The following is a 24,650-nucleotide window of genomic DNA, read 5'->3' as shown; positions in this document are numbered from 1 at the left end:
CCTTTCTTTCACACAGTTGAACTGAAGCTGTCTGTGTTGTAGAACACTCTGACCTCACCTTCATTTGTCTTCTCTGTCTCTGCTTTGTTTCTCTCTCTCTCTCTCTCTCTCTCGTTCTTCCAGACTGTTTGATCCCAAGCCTAAATCTCTCTCTCTCTCTCTCTCTGATGTTCTTCCCAGCATCCAGTGCAATTATTTATCAGGTCACATGATCAAATCAAAGTAGTACTCGAGCCCTAATAGCTGGTCCAATAAAATGACCAAACCAGCAGAGATCTTCTAGAGATAAGTTTGAGTTCACCGAAATGTCAAATCCAGGTTACGTCATGTTTTTTCTTGCTCACTTAGTTCCCCAATATCTTTCTGGAGAAGTGAAGGACAGCAGTCCTGACAATACTGACACCATGCTAAGCCCAAGATGAGGTTTATTATATTCTCAATCCCACCTGCTCCTGCACTCATTTCTGTTTGCACTTGCCTGCAAAATTTCCAAATAAATGTAGTAAATTTAATAATTTAATCTCTCATCTCATTATCTCTAGCCGCTTTATCCTTCTACAGGGTCGCAGGCAAGCTGGAGCCTATCCCAGCTGACTACAGGCGAAAGGCGGGGTACACCCTGGACAAGTCGCCAGGTCATCACAGGGCTGACACATAGACACAGACAACCATTCACACTCACATTCACACCTACGGTCAATTTAGAGTCACCAGTTAACCTAACCTGCATGTCTTTGGACTGTGGGGGAAACCGGAGCACCCGGAGGAAACCCACGCAGACACGGGGAGAACATGCAAACTCCACACAGAAAGGCCCTCGCCGGCCCCAGGGCTCGAACCCAGGACCTTCTTGCTGTGAGGCGACAGCGCTAACCACTACACCACCGTGCCGCCTAATAATTTAATCAATCAATGTAAAAGAAATCAGGAATTCAATTTCTGAATGGTTCGTTTCACTTTGCAAAATGTTGAGAGACGTGAAAGTGTGAGCCAGTAGAAAATAAGAGGGTGGGCAATGGTTGCTTCTTGAAACAATATATCGAAGTATCCCACAATATTAAGTTGAAGTCAGAGCAGTTATATGCCATCACTTTTCTGTCTCCCGATCTTTATGTCTGCTCCCATCAGCCTGAAGGTAAAAATTCACTACAACTTTTGCTGTATTCCATCAGATGCCACTTTCAGTACACTGCTTCCAAGTTTGCTAGTCTCTCTCAAAACTGGTTTTATCAGTATTTGTTCAGTAACCCAGCTAGTGACCCTGCAATATCACGTTACCCCATAGCAATGGTAACTCCGCTGCCATGACAGGGGGCACGCTTGTAGTGCTTCATTCAGCCGAGTTAGTTGTTATTGATCAGTATGGGAAGGTTTGCTGCGTTTTTGGAGGTGCAAATCATTCTGAACGAAAAAGGACATCAGATGTTTTTAATTTACCAAAAGTAATTCATCATCAGAGGAAAAACTAGAGAGATTTCTAAACGTAGAAGGGAAAAGGGGGGGGGGGGGGCATTCAGCAGGACTCGGTGTTGAACGGAGAGGTCAAAAACCCTGTGGTATGCTCATTTCATTACCACAAAGGTAAGAATTCAAAATAATAATAATAATAATAATAATAATAAGTCCTTTACATTCGGGGATCCTTTGGAGCGCATTGTGCGTGTGTTTGGGACCCAATCATTATGGGAAACACCTGATGCTGATTTTTGCGCAATTAGCACAAGCATATAAAGACACTGTTTTCAAAGAGACTTTCTGAAGTATTCTGTCAGGTATGCAGCAGTAGACGGGTCTAAGTGCAGGAAGAACGTTTATTAACAGCTGTGATATTTACAAAAAAAAACACACACACAAACAAAACTGAAAGCAGAGTCATAAACATGGCGAGAAACAAAAGTAACAGTGATAATATGCTGAAAAGCCTCAATGTCCTTACAGCATGTGCAGATTGCACTCAAATCAGCATCAGGTGTTTCCCATAATGTCTGGGTCTCAAGCGTGTGCACAAAGCACTCCGAAGGATTCCCGAACGTAAATGCACTTTTTAATATTAATTTTTTTCCAATTCTTACCTTCGTGGAAATTAAGTGAGCATACCATACATTTTTTGACTTCTCCGTTCGACACAGAGTCTCGGTGAATGTCCCCCCCCCCCCCATTTTTCCCTTCTATGTTTAGAAATTTCTCTACTCCCCCCCCCGGATGAATTATTTTTGGTAAATTAAAAAATCTGATGTCTTTGTTTCATTCAAAACGATCTGCAGATCCAAAAACGCAGCAAAACCTTCCCATACTGGCCAATAACAACTAACTCATCTGAATGAAGCATGACAAGCATGCCCCCCATCATGGCGGCGTAGTTACCATTGCTATGGGGTAACGTGACGGTGCAAAGCCTCTATACAGTAAATCTAAGACCTTCCAAATGCAAATGGACTTAAACCATTTTTATCCCCACCAAGGAGTTTATGTTTTCAGTGCAGTTTCTTTGTTTTGTCTGTCTGTTTGTCTGTCTATAAGCAGGATTGCGCAAAACCTATGGTACTATCCCGATTTCCATCAAACTTGGTGGAAGAGTGTAGCATGGGCTATGGAAGAACTCATTAAATTTTGGCATGGATCCAAGTCATAGGGAGAATCCATGAATTTATTTTCACTTCAACTAACATCGCAAGATACAGCATTTGCCATACATCTTCCAATCCAGTAGACAGCAATAAAGTTCAATAGTTACAAAACATAGCTAATGTAGATGGGTCCGTATCACAATCCACATTCACAGGTACCAGTAACCTTCTGGGATACACCATCCATCCATCCGTTATCCTTAACCGCTTATCCTGTAGAGGGTCGCAGACAAGCTGGAGCCTATCCCAGCTGACTATGGGCGAGAGGCGGGGTACACCCTGGACAAGTCGCCAGATCATCACAGGGCTGACACATAGAGACAAACAACCATTCACACTCACATTCACACCTACGGTCAATTTAGAGCCACCAATTAACCTAACCTGCATGTCTTTTGGACTGTGGGGGAAACCGGAGCACCTGGAGGAAACCCACACAGACACAGGGAGAACATGCAAACTCCACACAGAAAGGCCCCTGTTGGCCACTGGGCTCGAATTCAGAACCTTCTTGCTGTGAGGTGACAGTGCTAACCACTACACCACCGTGCCGCCTGGGATACACGCGTAAACAAAATAGTTCTAATAATTTTGAAACTATATCCAGACATATGAAGTGGTTGCAGATCTGAATATCACAGAGAGTCAACTATTGTCCTTGGCAGATGTCTGCGCTCTCCGAGTGCCCTTCTAGTTGTAGACTTGCATTTCTGACATGGAATTACAATAAATATTTGCTCTGGTTCATTCTTCAAATCACTGTTCAGTGACTAATGGCTTTGTTCAAAGCAGATGTGTTGAAACTATTTGCAGCCAGAGACTCCTTGAACTGTAAAATAAATAAAATAAATTCCACAGACTCCATCAGTACAGATTTATTTTATGAACATAATCCAACTCCTGAAATATTCGGTTCGTTATTGAAATGTGTACAATAATATTCTGCCTATTTGTAGATGCGATAGACCGTTTGATTCCTGGCCTTTCTACCGCCAGAACACGAAGTCCAAGTTGACTTTATTTGTAGCCTACTTGTTTTTGAGTTAGTGAAGTGTGAATTAAACTACTTCAATTCAAGTGACCAGTCGAAAAGACGAATAACTATTAAAAGAGAATAGCGAGCTTTGATAACGATGGTTTGGGAGTTCCTCCACTTGGCCCGATCATTGGTCTAAATGATTAATCATCCTGACCTTCACTCAAAGTTACTTTCAACAAAACCCACAAAGTTGATATTTACTTTTTCAGCAGAAACTTTCCAACTCGGTACCATTATGCTCCACAGGTCATGAGAGCTATGATACTCTGCCTTCCTCCACCCCGACCGTTTAATGAGCATTTCCTTCCATGTTCTTTCTTCTTACTTCTCAGCATCTTCCATCATCTGCAGTCTTGGTCGGAATGGGAGAGCAGACAAACCCCTCACTGCTTTAAGAGCCTGTACAGGATGAGCTCCAAAGCCTGTCACCTCATTAAAAACTCCGGCCCTGTCTGCATTTCCCTAACGCATTTCCTCAGCTTCCTATATACATACATACATTCAGTGAGACAGGATACACAGTCATAACCTCAGGCAGCTTAAAATGAGATGACAGAAAAAAATGAGAACCCAAAGGAAAGAAGGCAGACTATTAAGGTCATAAGTGGTTTTTAGTGTTTTCTTTACCACCAGCTTTCTCATCAGCGAGTTTCCCTAAAGGATCACGGCTCCATTTCATAACAATGACTGGCGCGGACAAAAATAACCAACAATCTCTCGCTCTCTCTCTCCATCTTTGAGTAAAGGCTTTGTTCTTGTTCATACGCAGCATGCAGTTATTTCAAACACAACAATTTTCCAGCCTTTTTTGTCACCGAGTGTCAAAATTCACTCCACTTCAACTCAACAGTTCAAACACAAACTGCACTTTTTAATCAATGGATATAGTTATCAAGGCCAAGAAAATCTTCTCAAGGGAAACCCTGACTTATAAATGGTCATGGCTGTTTTCTAAAAACGAACTGTAATGGCATGATCCTATGGATCGCCGACCACATAATATTCCATTCATATCCACACCCACATAAACACATCCTCACACACCGAGCATCGAATTCAGAGTTTCTGCAGAGGTGGAGTCAGATGTGTACCACAGGGAGGCAACTAAAAGCCTTGAAATAAGTCTTGACTCATATCCATCTCATAGTGATGTCACCATTGGAGCATTGTAGGTGGGTTGAACAAATCTCTTAAAATTAATACATGGTGTAAATGGGCTAGCAGCTCCCAAGGAAAACAGAGATTTTAAAAACGCTGAGTTTTTGGCATCAACATAACCTTTGCTGTTAACAAATAGCTTAAAGTGTATGATTTTTTTTTTACTTTTGCAGAACCAAGAACAACAGCACCATTGATGGTCATAAGTATTTAATTTATTTAAAAAAAACACCATAGAATGGTATGTAGTACAGGCTGGGACTGATTTCTTTCTAACCCCGACTGTAGATTTTGCCAGACAAAATGGAGCCTGAAGGTTAGGGGCCCAAAGGGTTGCCGGTTTGATTCCCGGGACCGGCAGGAAAAACGTGAGGGGAGCTGAGTGAATGAACAGCACTTTCCCCTCTCTTTGCATCATGGCTGAAGTGCCCTTGAGCAAGGCACCTAACCTCAAACTGTTCCCTGGGCGCTGTAGCATAGCTGCGCACTGTTCTGGGTATGTGTGTGTGTTGTGTGTATGTTCATTGCTCACTTGTGTGTATATGCATGTGTTCACTGCTTCAGATGGGTTAAATGCAGAAGAGGAATTTCACTGTGCTTGAGTGACCAAATAAAAGGCTTCTTCTTCTTACAATCAGTGACTCAAATGATTACACTTGGTGAAAGACCCCCTAGATTTTGTGTGCATTATGAGAAATTTATTTCAGCCCATGTCATTGTTACACCCATAAAATGTCATCAGGAGTGATTGAGAAGTGACACACGAAATCCAAAAAACATGAACAAGGTGGATTATTTTCTCAGTGAGCCGTTTTCTCAGAAATAAACAGACGCAGCAAATATTGTCAAATCAAAGTACAAATTGCATGAAGGGACAAATGACCAAAGCACAAGTTTTGTTTGAAAGAGTTGGCTAATGGCAAGCTTTAATGTTCACACGCTTAATATCTGGAAGAGACATGCCTGCCATGGCTGCAGACTTAAAACACACTTGACTTAAAATGGTCCAATCAGGGGCACCAGTAGAAATTTTGCGCCCTATGAAAGAATATAATATTGACCCCTTTACATTTCTGGTAACCCGACTTCTTCATGCTGGTGTCAATCTACTGATGGTTCACCATCAATTCTGCTTCTACTGTACGCAGCTGGATTGGAAAGCAACAAACCTAATGCGGTGTCACGCTCTGGCTCTGCCTACGCAAGACTGTACTATGTAATGAATAGGGAGAGGGGTGAAATATAAAGACGATCTATTCTAATAATTTTGCAGAAAATGGAAAACCAAACCAGAAGGTTGTTGTGTTTGCTCATTTTAAGAGACAAAACTATTATTTTTTAATTAATTTAACTTACATATGGTAATAATGTTAATATTCTCCTCTAAGGGCCCTCTGTCAATGCTGGGCCCTTAGAATTGTCCTAACCCCCCCCCCCCCCCCCCCCCCAGCGGTGCCCCTGGGTCCAATAATGAATGATACTGCTTATGTGTCTTACACAATGAGTGTGGTCCAATGTGTATTTGTAACAGGTTTAAGCCTGTGATGAAACCCCATGCTATAAGGCTCAACTCGAATGGTTTATAATTGTAAATGTGACTTGCTGACAGAAAAAAAATTAGTCAAAAATAGATTGGTATGCCTTGGCCCTCGACTGGAACCTGGATATGCAGCATAGACTATAAAGTGATCTTTCTAAGATGCCTAAATCTGGAAAACCCAAATCCCCTGCTTTCCAGCAAGTCTAAAACTACTCTCGCATTTAAGCACACCACTCCACACAATCATACACACAGTCCTACCTCGTGTGTTGGTTGCCATGTCTGCCACCTTTTGAAAAGCATCCAGAAAAGCCACTGCTGCAAGTACGGTGGTTCTAAGGAAGGAGACAAAGGAAGTGCATGAAATAATGGCATTATCTTTCTTCAGCCTGCAATATTCAGGCTTGCTGTGTAATGACAGGTATAGATGGCACTCACCGGAGCTGGGCATGCAGCTTGGTAGCCTTGGCACTGAAGTCTTCCCAGACCGGATATGAACACTGTAACAGAACAAAAGGCGATGTTAGGCTAAGCAGATCTGTGTTTACAAGAATCCTGATAACATTGTAATCCATGAATGGGGACTCTATCGTTGATCGCATAACACTGAGAGTGAAACAGGGGGTAAGGGGTTACAGCTGTGACATTTTGTGTTCATGTGAAGTCATAGCATTTCAAACACAGAGCTTCATTAGGTGTAGATCAGAGAGTCGTCAAGTGTTGTGTGATTTACACATCCTGTGTGAGGTGTCTAAGTGTGTATGTGTGTATTTGGCCTGCAGGAAGAGGAGTCCCATGATAAGCCATGATAAGGATCTGCCTTGTTACCACGGAAACAGAGAGGGCACAGTGCTCCCTGTGACGTGTTATAAAGGACAGCGGCACCTCAGCATGTCCCAGCCATTGCAAAGCACAGTATTCCTTCTAGATCACAATCAGAGAAACACACTCCTGATTAGCATCTTCAATTAATTACTGTCCACAATTCCATATCAAATTATAACTTATTGGCGTACGGAATGTACATTATCTAGCCTCATCTCTCGCCGTGTACCTGTAAGGGAAGGCGATGAGGAGGTGTGTTTGATCGGGTCGTTCTTTGTTAGTGACGCAGTGAGTGTGCTGAGGGGTGAAATTAGCCTCACTCGAGAGCACAGCTGGAGGTCAGAATTCACTAACACCACCCCAAACCCCCTCAAACTGTATCCTCCTCCACCTCGCCTCACCACTGCAACACAACTGGACCCCCTCCTGCGTCAGCCCTGAGCGCCTTGAACACTTTATGGGGGTTGACAGGGAGAAAGCGAGGGGCAGGAGAACAAAGAGGGCAAGAAATGGCAATGATTTCTAGATAAAAATAAAGCATTTGATATATGATAAGAGGATTACAGACAGAGGGGAAAAACAAAAATGGACGAATGGTCAGTAGGACTCATTTTGGAATAAAAACTAAGGTTCTGACACTGACGAGAGGAGAAAACAACAAAATGATGTAAATAAGATGAAACAAGTAAAACAAAAGGTGGGGAACAATAAAAGAAGGACAAAGAGCAGATTGAGAGGGAAACTAAAAAGGGCGAATTAATAGTAAGTAGAATTAACTTGATATACAATCTAGAGATCAGAGAACACCAAAAAAATGGCAAAACCTAGTGGGGAAAAAAAGCAGCCAAAAAGAATGGCACATAGAGAAGGTCAAGAGACAACGTCAAAATAGTGACACAATATAAACTAAAAGGGGTCTCGGTAGAGTGCATCCCTCCACCAAACAACATATTATCAACATCAAAATCAAATCACTTGAATCTAGGATAATACTAAAGCTGTACACCAAATTTCATCAAAATCCGTTCACTACTTTTTGAGTTACGTTGGGAAAAGACAAAAAAAATCCTGGATTCGCATACACATCTGGATTTGCACCAAAAATCTAATCTAATTGTTCCTTGTTCCAGGATCCACCTTTCCTCAAAATTTCCTCAAAATCTGTTGACTGCTTTTTGAGTCATACTGGGAACAGACCAAAAAAAAAAGGAGGAAAAAATATAACTTCCTCCAACACAGTTAGCGGAGGTAAAGAACAGAATGAAAAAAGATGCGAACAAAGAAATCGGTGACTAATTCAGAGAAAGATGAAGGATGGTGGAGAAAGAAAGAAAGAAAGAAAGAAAGAAAGAAAGAAAGAAAGAAAGAAAGAAAGAAAGAAAGAAAGAAAGTCGTAGAAGTTACTTAAGCCCGAAATGGACCAAGTTAGTTTGATAAGGGGAGGTGGGGTAATGGAATTTTTACCAGAGCATGTCTGGGTTTTTAGTTCTGCCTCAATGTCATCTACTATATATATATATATATATATATATATATATATATATATATATATATATATATATATATATATATATAAGACATGTACAACAAGATTGAGTGGAATAACTGTTTTATTCTATCCACATTCACTGGATTTTGAGAAACAGAGCATTTTTATTTTTTGCAAATTTGATAAATAAAAACTTTATACAAAATGTCTGATCAAATCATTTCTGCTTCGAATGTAAACAAACCAGCAAAATGACAGCAGTAATTTGTGAAAAATGCAATAATAATAATTATTGAAAAATAATTTAAAAAAAAACATATGTTCTTACTGTTCTTACCATCAAATACTTTTATTCCATTTTTTTTTTTTTGGGGGGGGGGGGTGTTGTTTACGAGTAGAGTTTGTATTTCGTCCTCAGTTGGTTAAGCAACATGCTCTGCCATTTTGTTTTTCTCTACTCACGGTATATGAGCTGATAGCATAGTAGTAGAGTAGCCAATCAGAGCGTGCGATTGCTCATATACAGTGAATGTGGATATTAACATCAATATCTAAATTAACAGTCTTGTTAAAGGATTTGTTATATCCTTTGGGTTACAGGTTTCACACATTTAATTCAGTGAAAAGACTTTTTCAACAGAAACCTGCTTCCACTTCTGTCATCTTCTGGTGAAACCGAACCAAAACCAATGTGCTATTGGCCAAATTTAAAACTCAGGACAATGAAATACAGACCACACGTATAAGAATTTGCCAGAGGAGACACTTCTGGAGATTTTAGGTCAGTTAGTTTGTTCCTAGCAATATTCCAGAGACTACTATAATATGCAGGCAAATTAGGTGTGTTTTAATGAGCGCAAATCAAGCAACATTGTGCATGTCCAATGCGGGGGTCAATACACAGGAAGACCGCAACAAATTAGGATCATACCTAATCACAATAATAAACAAGGGTCAAAGCCAGGAAACACAGAAACCGTTCCGTTCATTCCCGTAACCGCATTGCAATCATAAGGAGGCATGAGAGATGCTGACATAACCATTCATCTCTCTTCTCTGGGCTTGGATCGCTTGGTGGCACCCATCTCCTCTCCAAGCATATTCACATCTACAGTCAATTTAGAGCCACCAATTAGCTTAACCTGCAAGCCTTTAGACTGTGGGGGAAACCAGAGCACCTGGAGGAAACCCACGCAGACACGAGGAGAACATGCAAACTCCACACAGAAAGGCCCTCGTCGGCCACTGGGCTCGAACCCAGGACCTTCTTGCTGTGAGGCGACAGTGCTAACCACTACACCACCATGCCACCAACACAGAAACACAAGCATGAAAACACGCAGCTACGGTATAATAAAAGGTCAAAACAGTGAGTTTGTATTTCTATAAAAGGTGCATACATTGCGATGACACAATATGATTTATCGCTGTGATTTATACAAAGATTACTTATCCCATCTGAATCAATCATAGTTACTTCAATTGTCCTCCAGCAACATGACCCAACACCGTGTGTGGAAATTTTATCCTGTTCAAATAGTACTTTAGATTCAAAATACTGTACAGAGGACAGACAATTGGAGATGGACAGTGAAAAGGAATATCAGGAAAATACTAGAACGAATCATGACATTCAGAAAGGCGATAAAAATAAACCGAGAGAGAAAGAACAGTCAATCGAAATTATTTTGATATCAATACTGAAATGGAGTAAAACAACAGACAAAAATGGACAAAATCAGAACGTAGAGAATGAAAAAGAATGTTAAAAAAAGACCGTAAACAAACAAGAGGATAGAGAAAGGCATGGCAAATAATATGAATGCTTTACATTAAAAAAAAGAACACTCCGCAAGATTAAAAAAAAAAAAAAGTCAAAATCAGAAAAGATACAAATAAAGAGGGGAAAAAAAGAGTAAACCAGCTCAGGAGTGAAAAGAGAGCACAGTCAGTGGTGATGGCACTAAACTGGAGTCATCTCGTTTGATCTGCCGTCTCATTGGAGCGTTTGATGTCAGACATTTCACTCTGAATCCAGAGAGTGATATTCCCAGTGGAACCCCAAACGCACACCCAGACTGTTTGAAGTGCTCTATTCTGGTGTTCAGGCTTGAGGTCCATCATACTAAAGAGGGCTTGTGAAGAAGAGATAAGAGGATAGAGAGACATGACCGACTCCCTCTGTGTCCAGATCCTCATCCTCATTCATACCTCATTAGCATATTCACCGAGCTAATCTCAGAGCTGAGAAATCTCCCAGTCCAAGCTCATTTTCACCCGTGCTATGCCCCATCATCCTCTTTGTGTTCTCTCTTTATTTCTTTCCTGATTTGTCAAACAGCCACAAACTACTGGATAAGTACAAAAATGTGTCACACACACTCTGCGGAAAGAGAGGCTCGGATGTACATGGATGGAAAGGAAGTGGGCTATTTTAACTTTAGCTTAACCAGGCAGAAAAAGCTATTACATGGGCATTTTTATCAGGACAAAGACAGCCAGAAGAGTAACAAAACGATAAAACACAAGGCAGAGGACAAGACAAAGGCATCTTTTTTTTTTAGATGCTTGACATTTTGTACACACATTTTATATATCCACAAAGAGAAAACTTTAAATGACACTAAATTAAATGGCAAAATGTCGGGACACACAACAATCCATACTGTTTTTCTAGACGCTCACAGACAATTTGCTGCGTAATCAATACCTGTATTGACCAAGTGCAGGACAGCAGCATAAATACAGGACGGTTTCATGACTAGTTCTTCACAGATCTTGCCTTTAATCTGTCCCAAAATGTTTCCAGACCTAACTAAATATTAATGCATTAGAAAGGTCTACATTTATGTATATACACACATTCACTGGCCGCTTTAACAGGAACTTGTTCTTGATTCTAAGATCCTATTCTTGGCTGGCAGAAGTGGAACTTCTGCCGTTGCATGCTGAGATGCTTTTCTGCTCACCACGGTTGTAAAGAGTTGCTATATCCTTCCTGGCAGCTCGAACCGATCTGGCCATTTTCCTCTGACCCTCTCTTATCAACAAGGGGTTTCTTTCCACCCATAGAACTGTCGCTCATTCAATGTTTTTTGTTTTTCGCACCATTCTGTGTAAAATCTAGAGACTGTTGTGTGTAAAAACCCCAGGAAATGAGCAGTTTCTGAAATACTCAAACCAGTCCATCTGGCACCAACACCCATGCCACACTTTGAGATCACAATTTTTCCCATTCTGATGTTTGAAGTGAACATTAACTGAAGCTCTTAATTTGTATCTGCATGATCTTATGCATTGTGCTGCTGTCAAGACATAAAACAGCAGGTGTGTGTGTGTGTGTGTGTGTGTGTGTGTGTGTGTGTGTGCATATACCGTATATGTCAAGTCAAAGTCTCTCTCACACCAGAATCTGGTCTTCCCAGGCAGTCTCCTGTCCCAGTACTAACCAGCTCTTTAAGGCGTATGGGTGTGGCACTGATCTCTTTTTCGATAGCCCTCGGCCTCTCACCTATACAGCTAGGGTTACAGTGGGGGGCTGGTACTTTAGTAACTGCGAGAGCTTGACTTCCCCACTCACATCCGTATTGCAGCATGCCTTATATTACCAGATCGCAGTAGGCACCATTTTTATGATGGTCTTTGGTATGACCACAAGTAGAACTCGCGATCTCCCAGTCGAGAGGTGGACACGCTAACCACTCGGCCAACTTGCAATATATATATATATATATATATATATATTAGCGATGCACCTAAATTTGACCAAAGAACTCTCTCCATCTTAATGATACTTCCTTAAGAAATTGAACAAAATCAAATCAAATTCATACTCAGCATTTGGCAGAAAATGTCTTCAGGAAATGGTTATGAAGGGTGAGTTGGAGATTTTATTCTACTTAAAGAGCATAAACATGGAGTAACAAAACGTCATATCGCAAAAGTAGTTGTAATCTGAGGTGCCTTTGTAATGACTTGGTCCTACATTTCAATAAAAGCTCTATGAGAACAATAAAATTCTAAATGCTGAGTGATAAAATCAGATTGATTCATAATGCTACATCTAATGACCACTAAAATACACAACAAACTCTACTGGAATCATCTTTACAGGAACGGCAGCTTGAAATAATTGATCATACCTTAGTTACCATGGTAAGTCGGGCTTGAAAAGACGGGGGATCCGTACAGGTTCTTTTGATGGTTATTCATTCTAGCATTCTAGGAAGGTTATTTTTGGACCGTTTTGTGAAAACGAACATCTTCTGTTGAGTTCTGGGTAGAATGTTAAGGGTTTAACCAGAGACACAAACCAAAACATAATTTAATGTAAATCGATGAAATCATATTTTTGTTCCTCTTTTGAGTGTACTGTATATTTACATGTACTGTATATGGGATTGATTTCTACATACTGATGAAACTTTAGACTTTCCAGGAACTGTCTGGTTCACTTCGGACAGTGGTGGCCCAGTGGTTATGGATCTCAAGCGAACCAGAAAGCCAATATGGGACGTTGTTTAAGAGTATGGTAGCCTTAAGGTTCTTTGAATCATTTCTAAATTCCAATCTTCTAAAAGGTGGCTACTTAGAACCATTTCTGTACAGGAAACATTTTGTTGTCAGGTTCACCATTGCTGGGTTCCAGTCGAGAGGCAAAGTGAAGAGCATTTAAGAATGCTAGTTAGAACGTATAAGAAACAATGAATTCTTTTAATGATTATTGAGACTTCCTTTCAGAAATATTGAGACTTCCTTTCAGAAAGGAAGCAAAATAGACCCCCTTTAGGAAGCTAGCCTTAATTATCCAAAGAACCAGTTTAGTTCACCATCTGCACATTATATTATTATACACTCACTGGCCACTTTAATAGGAACTTGTTCTTGATTCTAAGATTCCTGTTCTTGGCTGCAGGACTGGAACCCATTGTGGTCTTCTGCTGTTGCATGCTGAGATGCTTTTCTGCTCACCACAGTTGTAAAGAGTTGCTGTGAGTTACTATACCCTTCCTGGCAGCTCAAACCAATCTGGCCATTTTCCTCTGACCTCTCTGATCAACAAGGCGTTTGTTTCCACCCACAGAACTGTCGCTCACTCAATGTTTTTTTGTTTTTCGCACTATTCTGTCTGTGTAAACTCTAGAGACTGTTGTGTGAAAACCCCAGGAGATCAGCCGTTTCTGAAATACCCAAACCAGTCCATCTGGCTCAAACCAACACCATGCCACAGTGAAAGTCACACTTTGAGATCACAATTTTTCCCATTCTGATGTTTGAAGTGAACATTAAGTGAAGCCCTTGATTTTGTATCTGCATGATTTTATACATTGTGCTGCTGTCGAGGGATCGGCTGATTAGAGAACTGCATAAAACAGCAGGTGGATGGGTGTCATTTTATACACCATATTCTAATAACGTATTGTGTTATTTCAAGCTTATACAGTTTCTAGCTAGGACTTTTGTACAGCGTGGTATATCATCATCCGTTTTCTGGAATATTACATCTAAATAAAATGGTGATATATTGAATGTTTCTTATGTTCTCGCTGTATAAATCACTGCACGCCCGTCTCTCGCTTCATTCTCCCATACATTTCTATAACCTCTGAAAAGGCTCTACAATCACTTATCTTCTCAAACAAAGAGCCTCTCTCCACTTATTTCTCCACTAATGAAAAGCTATTGAGCAGCCAATGCCTGGGAGTTTAAAAGACAAATTCTGTCAGTGCTCAAACGACTCATTTTCATTTCTGCTACAAAATGAATAGCTCACTACACAGCTTAATTTCTCTCTTCTTTCCTATTGATTTCAGGGCAATCCAGGGAAACATGAGTGAAAACACATTAGCCTGATTCCAATGCTCCAGATATTGAACCAGTTCAGACACTCAAACAACAGGAAAAAACAGCAGATCTTTGTTGAAAAATCCTTGTTTCCCAGTTCTCAATAGAAACACCATGCTGAAATGATAAATCAGTGTTTGTATTTCCATAAACAGGAGCTACAGTCTTTACTCACATGACCTGGAACAGTATATCAGTGATGTTGATAACAGCGCTCCCACTGTGCATTAGGTTTCTTAAACACCGTGTCTGGCAAATCACCGCTCACTGTACATTAGCAGACAGCAGTAAGTTGTCGTCAGATGAAAAGAAGACTTGGCTGCATAATTTATGAACAAGGAAGCATACCGATATCACCACACTAATGAAAACCAATGAGAATGTAGATGCCTTGTGGCACTGGGTCGGCTAAATCGTTAGCCCTGTTGAAATATTTGACATGATGCATGAATTTATTCATGTTTTTCTTTCTTCAATTCATTATTCATTACTCCTTTCTCAAATTTGTTTACAGAGAGATTTACCTACATTGCACTGCCAACCAATTCCCTTTTTTTTTTTTGTCTGACAGATCGGATATTGTTGCCAAGCTCGGATCGCATTTTTTCACACCTGATCCAGGCCACATTCAAATCACATTCTAAATGTGAAACGTATCAAATGTCTGGCAATTTGACTCACATCTAAACACTCACATCAAATTTTCATGCTCATTTAGAAGTTGATACGTGTCGATAGACTGGCTGCTAATAAATGTGCCCAAGTGCGACAGATGGCTTGCCACAAGCCACCATGAGGCTGACACAACACGATTACACAGAGCAATAGCCTGGAGAAACGGTAATATGGGACGGTCGTGCATGCAAATGGTCCCACAAAAAGTGAAATGTTTGCCTATTCATCTTCAAAGATTTCAACTCTGCTCGTTTCACCACTCCTTACTTCCCAGCCTCGGCCACGTTTCTTGTGAGATGGAGCTAGACATAGGTAATGTGGTGCTTGCCAGAGCAGCAGTAAGGAATTTTCATCTCATTGGTATACCTCGTGTGACGTCTTGATGAACATATTTGGAAGAAACTCTACTTGTATGAAATCGTCTCTTGTACAGTGGGGGTTATGCTCCATAACGGTGATGCTACTGGTACAGAGCTGCTGTTTTCAGCTTTGTGTATTTTGCCCAGGGAGTGAAGTAAATCAGATATGGGTCATCAGAAATGACCAAAAAAATAAAATAAAAAAAGAAAATCACACCTGTGTCAAAATGTCAAAATTTTGCATCATATAAAGATGTCTACTGAAACTAGACTTGTAGCACTCGAGTCCGGGACTCAGACTCGAGTCTGACTCGTGCCCTAATTTTAAGGACTCGTGACTTGACTTGGACTTGAGCTCTGATGACTCAGACTTGGACTCGTCAGCAGAAAATCACTAATGTGTACCAAAGGTGTCTCACTGAGGGCCAAAAATTGACCATGCCTTTTCCAGCAGAAACCTATGGTATATTGCCACAAATTATGTCTAATATATACTTCTAAAATTTTTCTCACTAATCTTCAACAGCAAAAAAAGTTACAAACATTCAAGTTACGGCACTATCAGGGGCCGACGTACACTACATTTTGCCATATTACTTTGTTCATGTGATACATCCTTTTCATGTTCTGATTAACTAACGATATTCAGGTCTACAATTTTTAAAAGCAATATTATCCCAATACTTTGTTTTAACTCTCGCAAGATCAAAATTCTCAACATGTGGCGTTTTGAACTGTAATTAAATCTTCCAAATATCATGAAAAAGTTCCTTGTGTATTTGTTTCTGTGTCACAACAGAGAAAATGACTGATTTTTCCTGATTATTTCAATAAGTTGCCTATAGCTTTTTATGTAATTGACTCTTTGTATGAGATAACATGGGGCCCACGGACACTACAGGTGGGCTACGGACACTACAAGTGAGTAAATTGTCCTGCATTTTGTAATTCAGCAAGACATTCCAAGTACCATATAGACATATTGTGTTGTTACTAAAGACCCTTCATAGTTATTGCACTGAACTCATTGTAGGTCTCTCAGCATTGTGTACACAGAGGGGCCTACGGACACGATGGAGATTTTTGTCATTTTGACGTACCATTTTGAATCATACCTCAGTAGTATTAGGAAGTTATATTGTGAACATGTTTGGGTTTTTTTCCCCCCATCTGGATACTTTGTAGATGAGAAATTCATTATAAACTAGATATTAAATGCAAATTTGACATCATGAGCTTGATAAATTTGACAGAAAATATCTCAATAGTAAATCTGTCACACTGCATACATTTCATTGCAACAAAATGGTGTACTTCAGCCTAAAAGATATGATACACTAGCACAAACAGTGCATCCAATAAGTTGAAATCATATTATATTACAATACAGAAGATGTACAACTTTCCTCATTGAAAAAATGAGACAAAAAGCCATGAAATGGTAGCAATTTTGACCCACATTCACTGCCGTCAAATTCTTATTATCGCAGATATCAACGTGCGGCTTTTGACATCTGACAGTCCTTGCAGTACTTTATATGAAAACACTCAAACGCTACAGTTATTCTGTTTCTGTAATTCTGAAATGTGTGCATAACATTGTCAAACATGAAATGGCTCACGTTAGTGATTTTCTGCTGTCGTGCATTAACTGCATTCGGACTTGTAAATTGGAGACGAGGACTCGGATTTTTTCTTTATTTTTGTAACATGCCAGAATAATTTGGCATAAGATATTTATATATACATTAATTTTTATATTAATTTTGTGCAAGAGAATGCACATTCACCTGTGCATTCTCTTGCACAGGTGAATGCACATCATGTTCAGGAACAAACTAACGTTAATGGTGCTAAAATGCCTGGAGAGAAAGCCCAATGGACCCATGAACTAGCTAGTGTTAACCCTCTCTCATGTTATTTGCCCTGTTGATAGCGGGGCTTGTGTCGGACTCAGCTCGGATCAGTAGTGGACTCGACTCGGATTAGTAGTGGACTCGACTCGAAATTTTCTTTAGTGCCTTGGACTTGACTTGGATGTGAACACCGGGGACTCGAGACTGGATTCGGACTCGAGGTTTAGTGACTCGACTACAACACTGACTGAACCTGACACTGCAGAAGATATATCGAGGAGCGTTTTTGCATTCCCTTTCCAACATTCCCTTCCTCCCTCCTTTTACTCAACAAATGTGGAAAATAGAAGAACACATGACTTGTCTGAGGGAGAGACATTGATAGGTTGGTGGATTCCAGGAGACATCTTATGAGCTGAGTGACTACTTTAAAGCCAATCTGATTGGCTCTGTGGTTTTCTGGGCTGAGGACAAAAACAGGCACCTAGTCTTAGGCTTGACATTTTACTCACTTCCATGAACGAATGAGTGAATGATTGAGAGAAGCAAATGGTCTCTAGCTCCTACATTTAGCACTGTAGCCTGGGACCATGTTGTACGGAATGATGGAAACCACTTACCATGGAAAACTGCTTCTCTCTCTCTCTCTCTCTCATCCTAAACTGCCAAGTTTTTTTTGTTTGTTTCTGTTTGAATAAATCCATCCTTAGTGTTAGTCACTGGTCAACGAATAAGCATAGAGTGACTGACATACCTCCCATGTATGTATGTATGTATGTATGTATAAATAAATTAATTTGAATGAATGAATGAATCCTAGTGCTTCACTTAAAAAAAAAATTTAAAAAATTAAAAACTGAATTTTTTTTCTAGAAATAGGGCCATAAGCATTGTCAAAGTCCGTGGGTAAAATGATCACAGTTGGGTTATACTGGCATTGGCGGGCAGGAACTTACGGTCTACAGAGATAACAACAAAGACAGCTGATCATTCATAGGCCATCTGGAGCTCCTTATTCATCACTGAAACTGTGGCTGGGAAATACACGCGTACACTGACCAAACTAAGACAAACATAGTATACTGTTCGAGTTATCTAAACTGAGCTGCAAGAAAAATGAACCATCAGCTTGTGTGTGTGTCAAGTGAAAATGAACGCTTTAGGCAAACATGATGCTAGCAAAATTGTGAAAGCTAATCAAATCAGCGCTAACCTACAGCTAAGTGAAATGTAGCCAGGCTTGCTGCCACTTTTTTTTTTTAACCTCAGTATTCAAAGGTGTAAAAATGACCAAACTGTGCCTAGTATTTTTCACAATCTCTAAAGTTCAACAATATTATCACAATGTTGTACTTGAAGACCCAATGCATTTTTTCCATGTTTTTATATAAAACTCGTCAGGGACTGCCTTCAATGAGAAAAATATATGCGATACTGATTCAATTTGGAATCTTTCCTCCAACAGGGACAGACTTGAAAACTAATGTTGCTCCCTACTAAGGGAACTTCCTCTCAAACAGAACACAGGAGCGGTTGAACTGCCTGCAATAACAACAATTTTATCCATAGAATGTGATGATAAATCTTCTAATCATATAAACAACTAGTAGTGTTGATATGATTAGCTGGGAAGCTATGGCTTAATGGTTAGAGAAGAGGCTTTGGAGCCAGAGGTTGCTGGCTCGATTCCCTGGACCAGCAGGACTGGCTGAAGTGCCCTTGAGCAAGACACCTGATCCCCAACTGCTCCCCAGGCTGCTCTGGGTATGTTGTACGTCGCTCTGGATAAGAGTGTCTACTAAACGCCATTAAAGTAGTGCATTTGACTTGTTGCAGCTCCAAATTTCAATACATACAAAGATTCAGCATTTCAAAGGCAATGGGTTGGAAGAAGTGAGAAATGTCCTCAAGGACCTCTGTGTCTTTTACTTTTCATTTGCACAAATACTACAAAAGCCGGGCGGCACGGTGGTGTAGTGGTTAGCGCTGTTGCCTCACAGCAAGAAGGTTCTGGGTTTGAGCCCCGTGGCCGGCGAGGGCCTTTCTGTGCGGAGTTTGCATGTTCTCCACGTGTCCGCGTGGGTTTCCTCCGGGTGCTCCGGTTTCCCCCACAGTCCAAAGACATGCAGGTTAGGTTAACTGGTGACTCTAAATTGACCGTAGGTGTGAATGTGAGTGTGAATGGTTGTCTGTGTCTATGTGTCAGCCCTGTGATGACCTGGCGACTTGTCCAGGGTGTACCCCGCCTTTCTCCCGTAGTCAGCTGGGATAGGCTCCAGCTTGCCTGCGACCCTGTAGAACAGGATAAAGCGGCTAGAGATAATGAGATGAGATGAGACTACAAAAGCCCCAGGAACATCACCACACCTCAATATCACTGACAGAAAACTGTATTTTGAAGGAATACTACAACCCTTGGAATGAGCTCAAAAGCACACACATTGATCAGACATATTTCATCTACTACGGCACGAAATGATTACTCTTTATGAGGTTTCCCAAGAGTCAACAGATGGAAGAGACAAAATGAGTTGGACAGGTCCAATAACGCCTTAACCAAGCTGGCACGCTTCCAAAACATCTCTTCCATCCAAGACGGGACAATTCATCTCTAATGAGCCGTCAGAGGGCCGAGGAAACACCCAGCAGCCCTACGCACTAAATAAATAAGTGGAAGACCATGAGTAGTCTCACTAGGATTGTCAGGTTGGGAAAAAAACTAGGTGGAACTGAGAAGGGGAACACATGCTCTTGTTCACACGTTCTCCAATCCTGCAAATAGCGCTGCTTGTGCAGATACTGTGCACTCAGTAAGCTCAGGTTACATTAGAGCCTATTAGAGCCATGGTTTCATGTGCTATTGGGGTTGATTCACAGCTAATTTATATATGACCTCCTTCTTAGTGAATACGGCAAGTTAAAAGGATGACAAAGGCCTTCCAGTCAGGAAATACAAAGCGGAGCTGCCTTTGTGTGCATGCGTGCGTTGAGTTATTCGTCTCTGGATGCTGGTATGCACATCTCAGCAGGAGGCTTGTGAACATAAACAGGAGTGATATATAGCAGGTCCAGCTGGCAAACACATGAGTGCTTGCATCATTCACCTCTAGCCCGGGTGGTCAAACCACACCCCCCTTGTTTCTCAAATATTGGATTAAAGACAGGGACTCGAGGTTCTTCCCTCCTTCCTGCTTTAAAAGCTGATTTTTTTTTTCCAGCCAATAATTCAAGCTCATAATCAACATGCTGTTGTTACAGTCCCTCTTTTCAATGAGTGTCTCAAGGCAAACACATTCAAACATACACACAAGGTCATTCAGATAAATCAACACATCTGGTCGAATGGCATTTATGTTCTCAGTGGCAATGCATAATACAGCCTTATAATATGCCCATTTTATTTGTAGTCAATACTTATTCATCTCCATCCATTCAATTTGCAGTCTTTCAAAGGAAATTTGACATACAATGGATGTAGGCCACAGCTCAATATTTTGATGGGGTGCCTACTGTATTCGTCCACCAGAACAAAGGCCATCCAGACAGCATGCTGGCTGTCAGACACATATAAGGAGTGCGCAGTCATGCCCTCAGGGTGCCATCCCCCAGCAACAAAGGAACGTGGGCACCGAGCTACACACTCCAAGAGCAAACCAGACAAACTATGCATGCATACAGAGCGTGGATTTCATTCATACAACAAAGGAAACACCAGTGCTGAAGTCTGTACGTCCACGGAAACCAGATGGCTGATTACTCAATGTTCTGAAAAATCAGAACAGCGAAACTGCAGCATCCGGAAAGGCATTTAATAACTTCCCTGTGGTTGTGAAGCAATCCCAGCATTCATATAAAGACCAAGCGTCACCACAATGAACAAGCAGCATTCATTCTATGGGTTCATCTGATTTTATGATTGGAAAAAAAAAAATAAAAAATCCCCACATGGGTTTCGAAGAACTCTGAAATGTCACCAGGCTTAGCACAGAGAATACATCTGCTGTTGAATGATCAAATCTGAAAACGAGAGCATGCTGAATGAAGATCAGGGTCCATGTCTGAAATATCTTAAACATCTATTCATTGTTTACAGTATCTATCATTCTGCTATCGTCAAAGGTTTCAAATTCAATAAAACGTTCATGCAGAAGACCAAACCAACACAGTACATGGATCAATAATCTGGCACAAAGGTCATAATGAAAGCACGACTGTGATGTTTTGAGAAGTGCCCAATGGAACACTGAGTTCATTTTGGCCTCATTTGGTGCTTCAGTGCAAACACTGACCCCTGTGATCTAGTACAGCAAAGCTATTCGAACATATGACAACGTGGTGAGTCATGTTTATACCCATATTTTTTGCAATCCACTGGTGCATAGGTGGCATGCGACCTAGGGAAACCAGCATGGTGAAGAAGATCAGTATGTGTACAAAGTCAAAATGTAAAAGCAAAGGCAATGGGAATAGATAAAAGAAAGTAAGGAGGGAATAGAAAAATGGAGCATTCCCATTTTGAGCAGTTTATCTCGACGAGACGACATGGATACTCAGAACCTTGGTAAATCTGGTTCATGACAGCCTCTAAGTCAATATCCCATTTCACTTCATTGTCTTGATCACCAAAAAAAAAAAAGGAAGGACAGACCATATCCAGGAGAAACCCACAACAGACCTGTGCTTTCTAGCTTTCCAGCTGTCTTTACAGTGAACAAATCAATCAAAAAAGAGACATCTGGTATCTTTTCTTTCTATCGTGTGCAAGACAGCAAGAGCACCAGCCATGGTTGGATGACACAGAATGGTGAGGTTGTATCTGCTAATTCAGCAAACTGGTTTGGAGAATTTATTGTTTCCTCTTTTTTTTTTGTTGCAATTCTAGTACAGAAGAATGTTGCAATAATCACCATCTCTCTTGCACAGAACTCACATCAACCAAAATGAAGGAAGGATCTCATCAATGTGGTTCAGAGAGCAAATGATTTGATCAAAATACCAACATGCACTGAAGCACCTGCGCTTCTGGATAGTCTCCTGGACGCAATGCATGTGCATGTGCACGATATATGCAGTGCTGGAATCTGATGCAGATCTGCAGGAGATGCACCGAATGCTGCATATGAATCACTGTCGTATGGCTCGAGGCTGTAACCCACCTTCATGTCATTGACAATCGCCTGGAAGAGTCCACCAAGCGCGCCGCACTCCTTCTCTACCGTCTCCACATTGATGTTTTCCATGATTACAGAGGAAAGAAAAGAAAAGAAAGACAGACAGAGCCTGATATGGACACGATGCCCCGGGTACAGTATATTCCCTTCCGTTTGGGATAACGGTGCAGTTTCCACCAAACCAAGGACAGGATGGGAAAATGCGCAAAGAGACAGAAGGGATTTGAACAACAAAAAAAGACAGATCGAATAAGATTGAATGAGTGCTGAGACTCGACTGCCTCCCCGGTTGAAAGAGAAAAGAGAGATTCACTCCCTCTTTTCCCTGAGCGAGGAGGTGAAGCTCGCAGATGGTGCAGGATTCACGGTCATCTTCTCCAACCGAGCCGGACTGATGGAGCGGCGCCGGAGCGGGGAGCGCAGACTGAGCGCGTGAAAGTCGGACGCTGAGGCGGGAGCGCGCGCGACTGCTGTCTCTGCACTGAGCCCGTCGGTAATCCGAGCCATGAGAATGGAAGGAGGAGGTCACGTGGAAAAGGAGCGCGCGCGGGGGAGGTTGAGGGAAGAGAAACATGCACGCGCGTCCACGCACTGACAGTCCCGCACACGCGCGCGCGCACGTGTAATTCTATATTTGTGGGGCATTTAAAGACTCCACACTACAACTGCATCTATACCTAATCTCAGATAAATACATAGTAGTGGCGTAATGGTGAGCACTGTCGCCTCACAGCAAGAAGGTTCTGGGTTCGAGTCCCGTGACCGACAGGGGCCTTTCTGTATGGAGTTTGTATGTTCTCCCCGTATCTGTGTGGGTTTCTTCCGGGTGTTCCGGTTTCCCCCACAGTCCAAAGACATGCAGGTTAGGCTAATTGGAGGTTCGAAAGTGACCTGCGATGACCTTGTGACTTGTCCAGGGTGTACCCCGCCTTTCGCCCATAGTCAGCTGGGATAGGCTCCAGCTTGCCTGCGACCCTGTAGGACAGGATAAGCGGCTACAGATAATGGATGGATGGAAATAGATAGATATCTAGATAGATATCTAGATAGATAGATAGATAGATAGATAGATAGATATGGTGGTGTAGTGGTTAGCACTGTTGCCTCACAGTTAGAAGGTTCTGGGTTTGAGCCCAGTGACCAACGGGGGCCTTTCTGTGTGGAGTTTGCATATTATCCCTGTGTTTGTTTGGGTTTCCTCTTCAGTCCAAAGACATGCAGGTTAGGTTAACTGGTGACTCTAAATTGACCGTAGGTGTGAATGTGAGTGTGAATGGTTGTCTGTGTCTATGTGTCAGCCCTGCAATGACCTGGTGACTTGTCCAGAGTGTACCCCGTCTCTCGCCCATAGTCAGCTGGGATAGGCTCCAGCTTGCCTGTGACCCTGTAGGACAGGATAAGCAGCTAGAGATAATGGATGGATGGAGAGAGAGAGAGAGATAGATAGATAGATAGATAGATAGATAGATAGATAGATAGACATGGTGGTGTAGTGGTTAGCACTGTTGCCTCACAGTAAGAAGGTTCTGGGTTCGAGCCCAGTGACCAACGGGGGCCTTTCTGTGTGGAGTTTGCATATTATCCCTGTGTTTGCTTGGGTTTCCTCTTCAGTCCAAAGGTTAATTGGTGGCCCTAAATTGACCGTAGGTGTGAATGTGAATGGTTGTTTGTGTCTATGTGTCAACCCTGCGATGACCTGGTGACTTGTCCAGGGTGTACCCCGCCTCTCACACATAGTCAGCTGGGATAGGCTCTAACTTGCCTGCGACCCTGTAGAACAGGATAAGTCGCTACAGATAATGCAGGGGCGTAGCTGGGGGGTCCTGGGGTGCCCGTGACCCCCCTTTGTTGGACCATACGTTTTTTCAATAGCCACATAAGAATATTAGAAAAGCGCGCACTGTAATTTTTCTAACATTTTTTTTAAACTAGATTGTCACCTCAGCCTCATTAGGGTTTCTAGAACCTTGTATGGACTTCCTGTGGTTTGTGCGGAAAAACCTAGTTCTGTGCAAGTGCAACACGATCGCACTAGAAAGCATGGTCAAACTGCATTGGTTGACGAGG

At 41.6% G+C, this 24,650-nt stretch overlaps 1 protein-coding gene across 2 annotated transcripts in view; it reads right to left on the bottom strand.

Annotated features, from left to right (window-relative positions):
- Nucleotides 1–23,118, bottom strand: part of mtss1lb (MTSS I-BAR domain containing 2b) — a 157,728-nt gene extending 134,610 nt beyond the window's left edge. Inside the window, exons 1-3 of one of the 2 annotated variants that reach the window (XM_060911662.1) lie at nt 22,569–23,118; nt 6,803–6,864; nt 6,626–6,699 (exon numbers count right to left, since the gene is read on the bottom strand). In XM_060911662.1, coding sequence (XP_060767645.1) covers nt 6,626–6,699; nt 6,803–6,864; nt 22,569–22,652 — 220 coding nt within the window. In that variant the 5' untranslated portion in view covers nt 22,653–23,118. The remainder of the gene's footprint in view (nt 1–6,625; nt 6,700–6,802; nt 6,865–22,568) is intronic. The other variant, XM_060911661.1, reaches the window with a different exon arrangement.
- Nucleotides 23,119–24,650: the final 1,532 nt, after the last annotated feature.

This window comes from Neoarius graeffei, chromosome 27, assembly GCF_027579695.1.
Source record: "Neoarius graeffei isolate fNeoGra1 chromosome 27, fNeoGra1.pri, whole genome shotgun sequence".
Classification (NCBI taxonomy): Eukaryota; Metazoa; Chordata; class Actinopteri; order Siluriformes; family Ariidae; genus Neoarius; species Neoarius graeffei.
The sequence above is the reverse complement of the archived record's forward strand: the minus strand, read 5'-3'. Positions and strand labels throughout refer to the sequence as shown.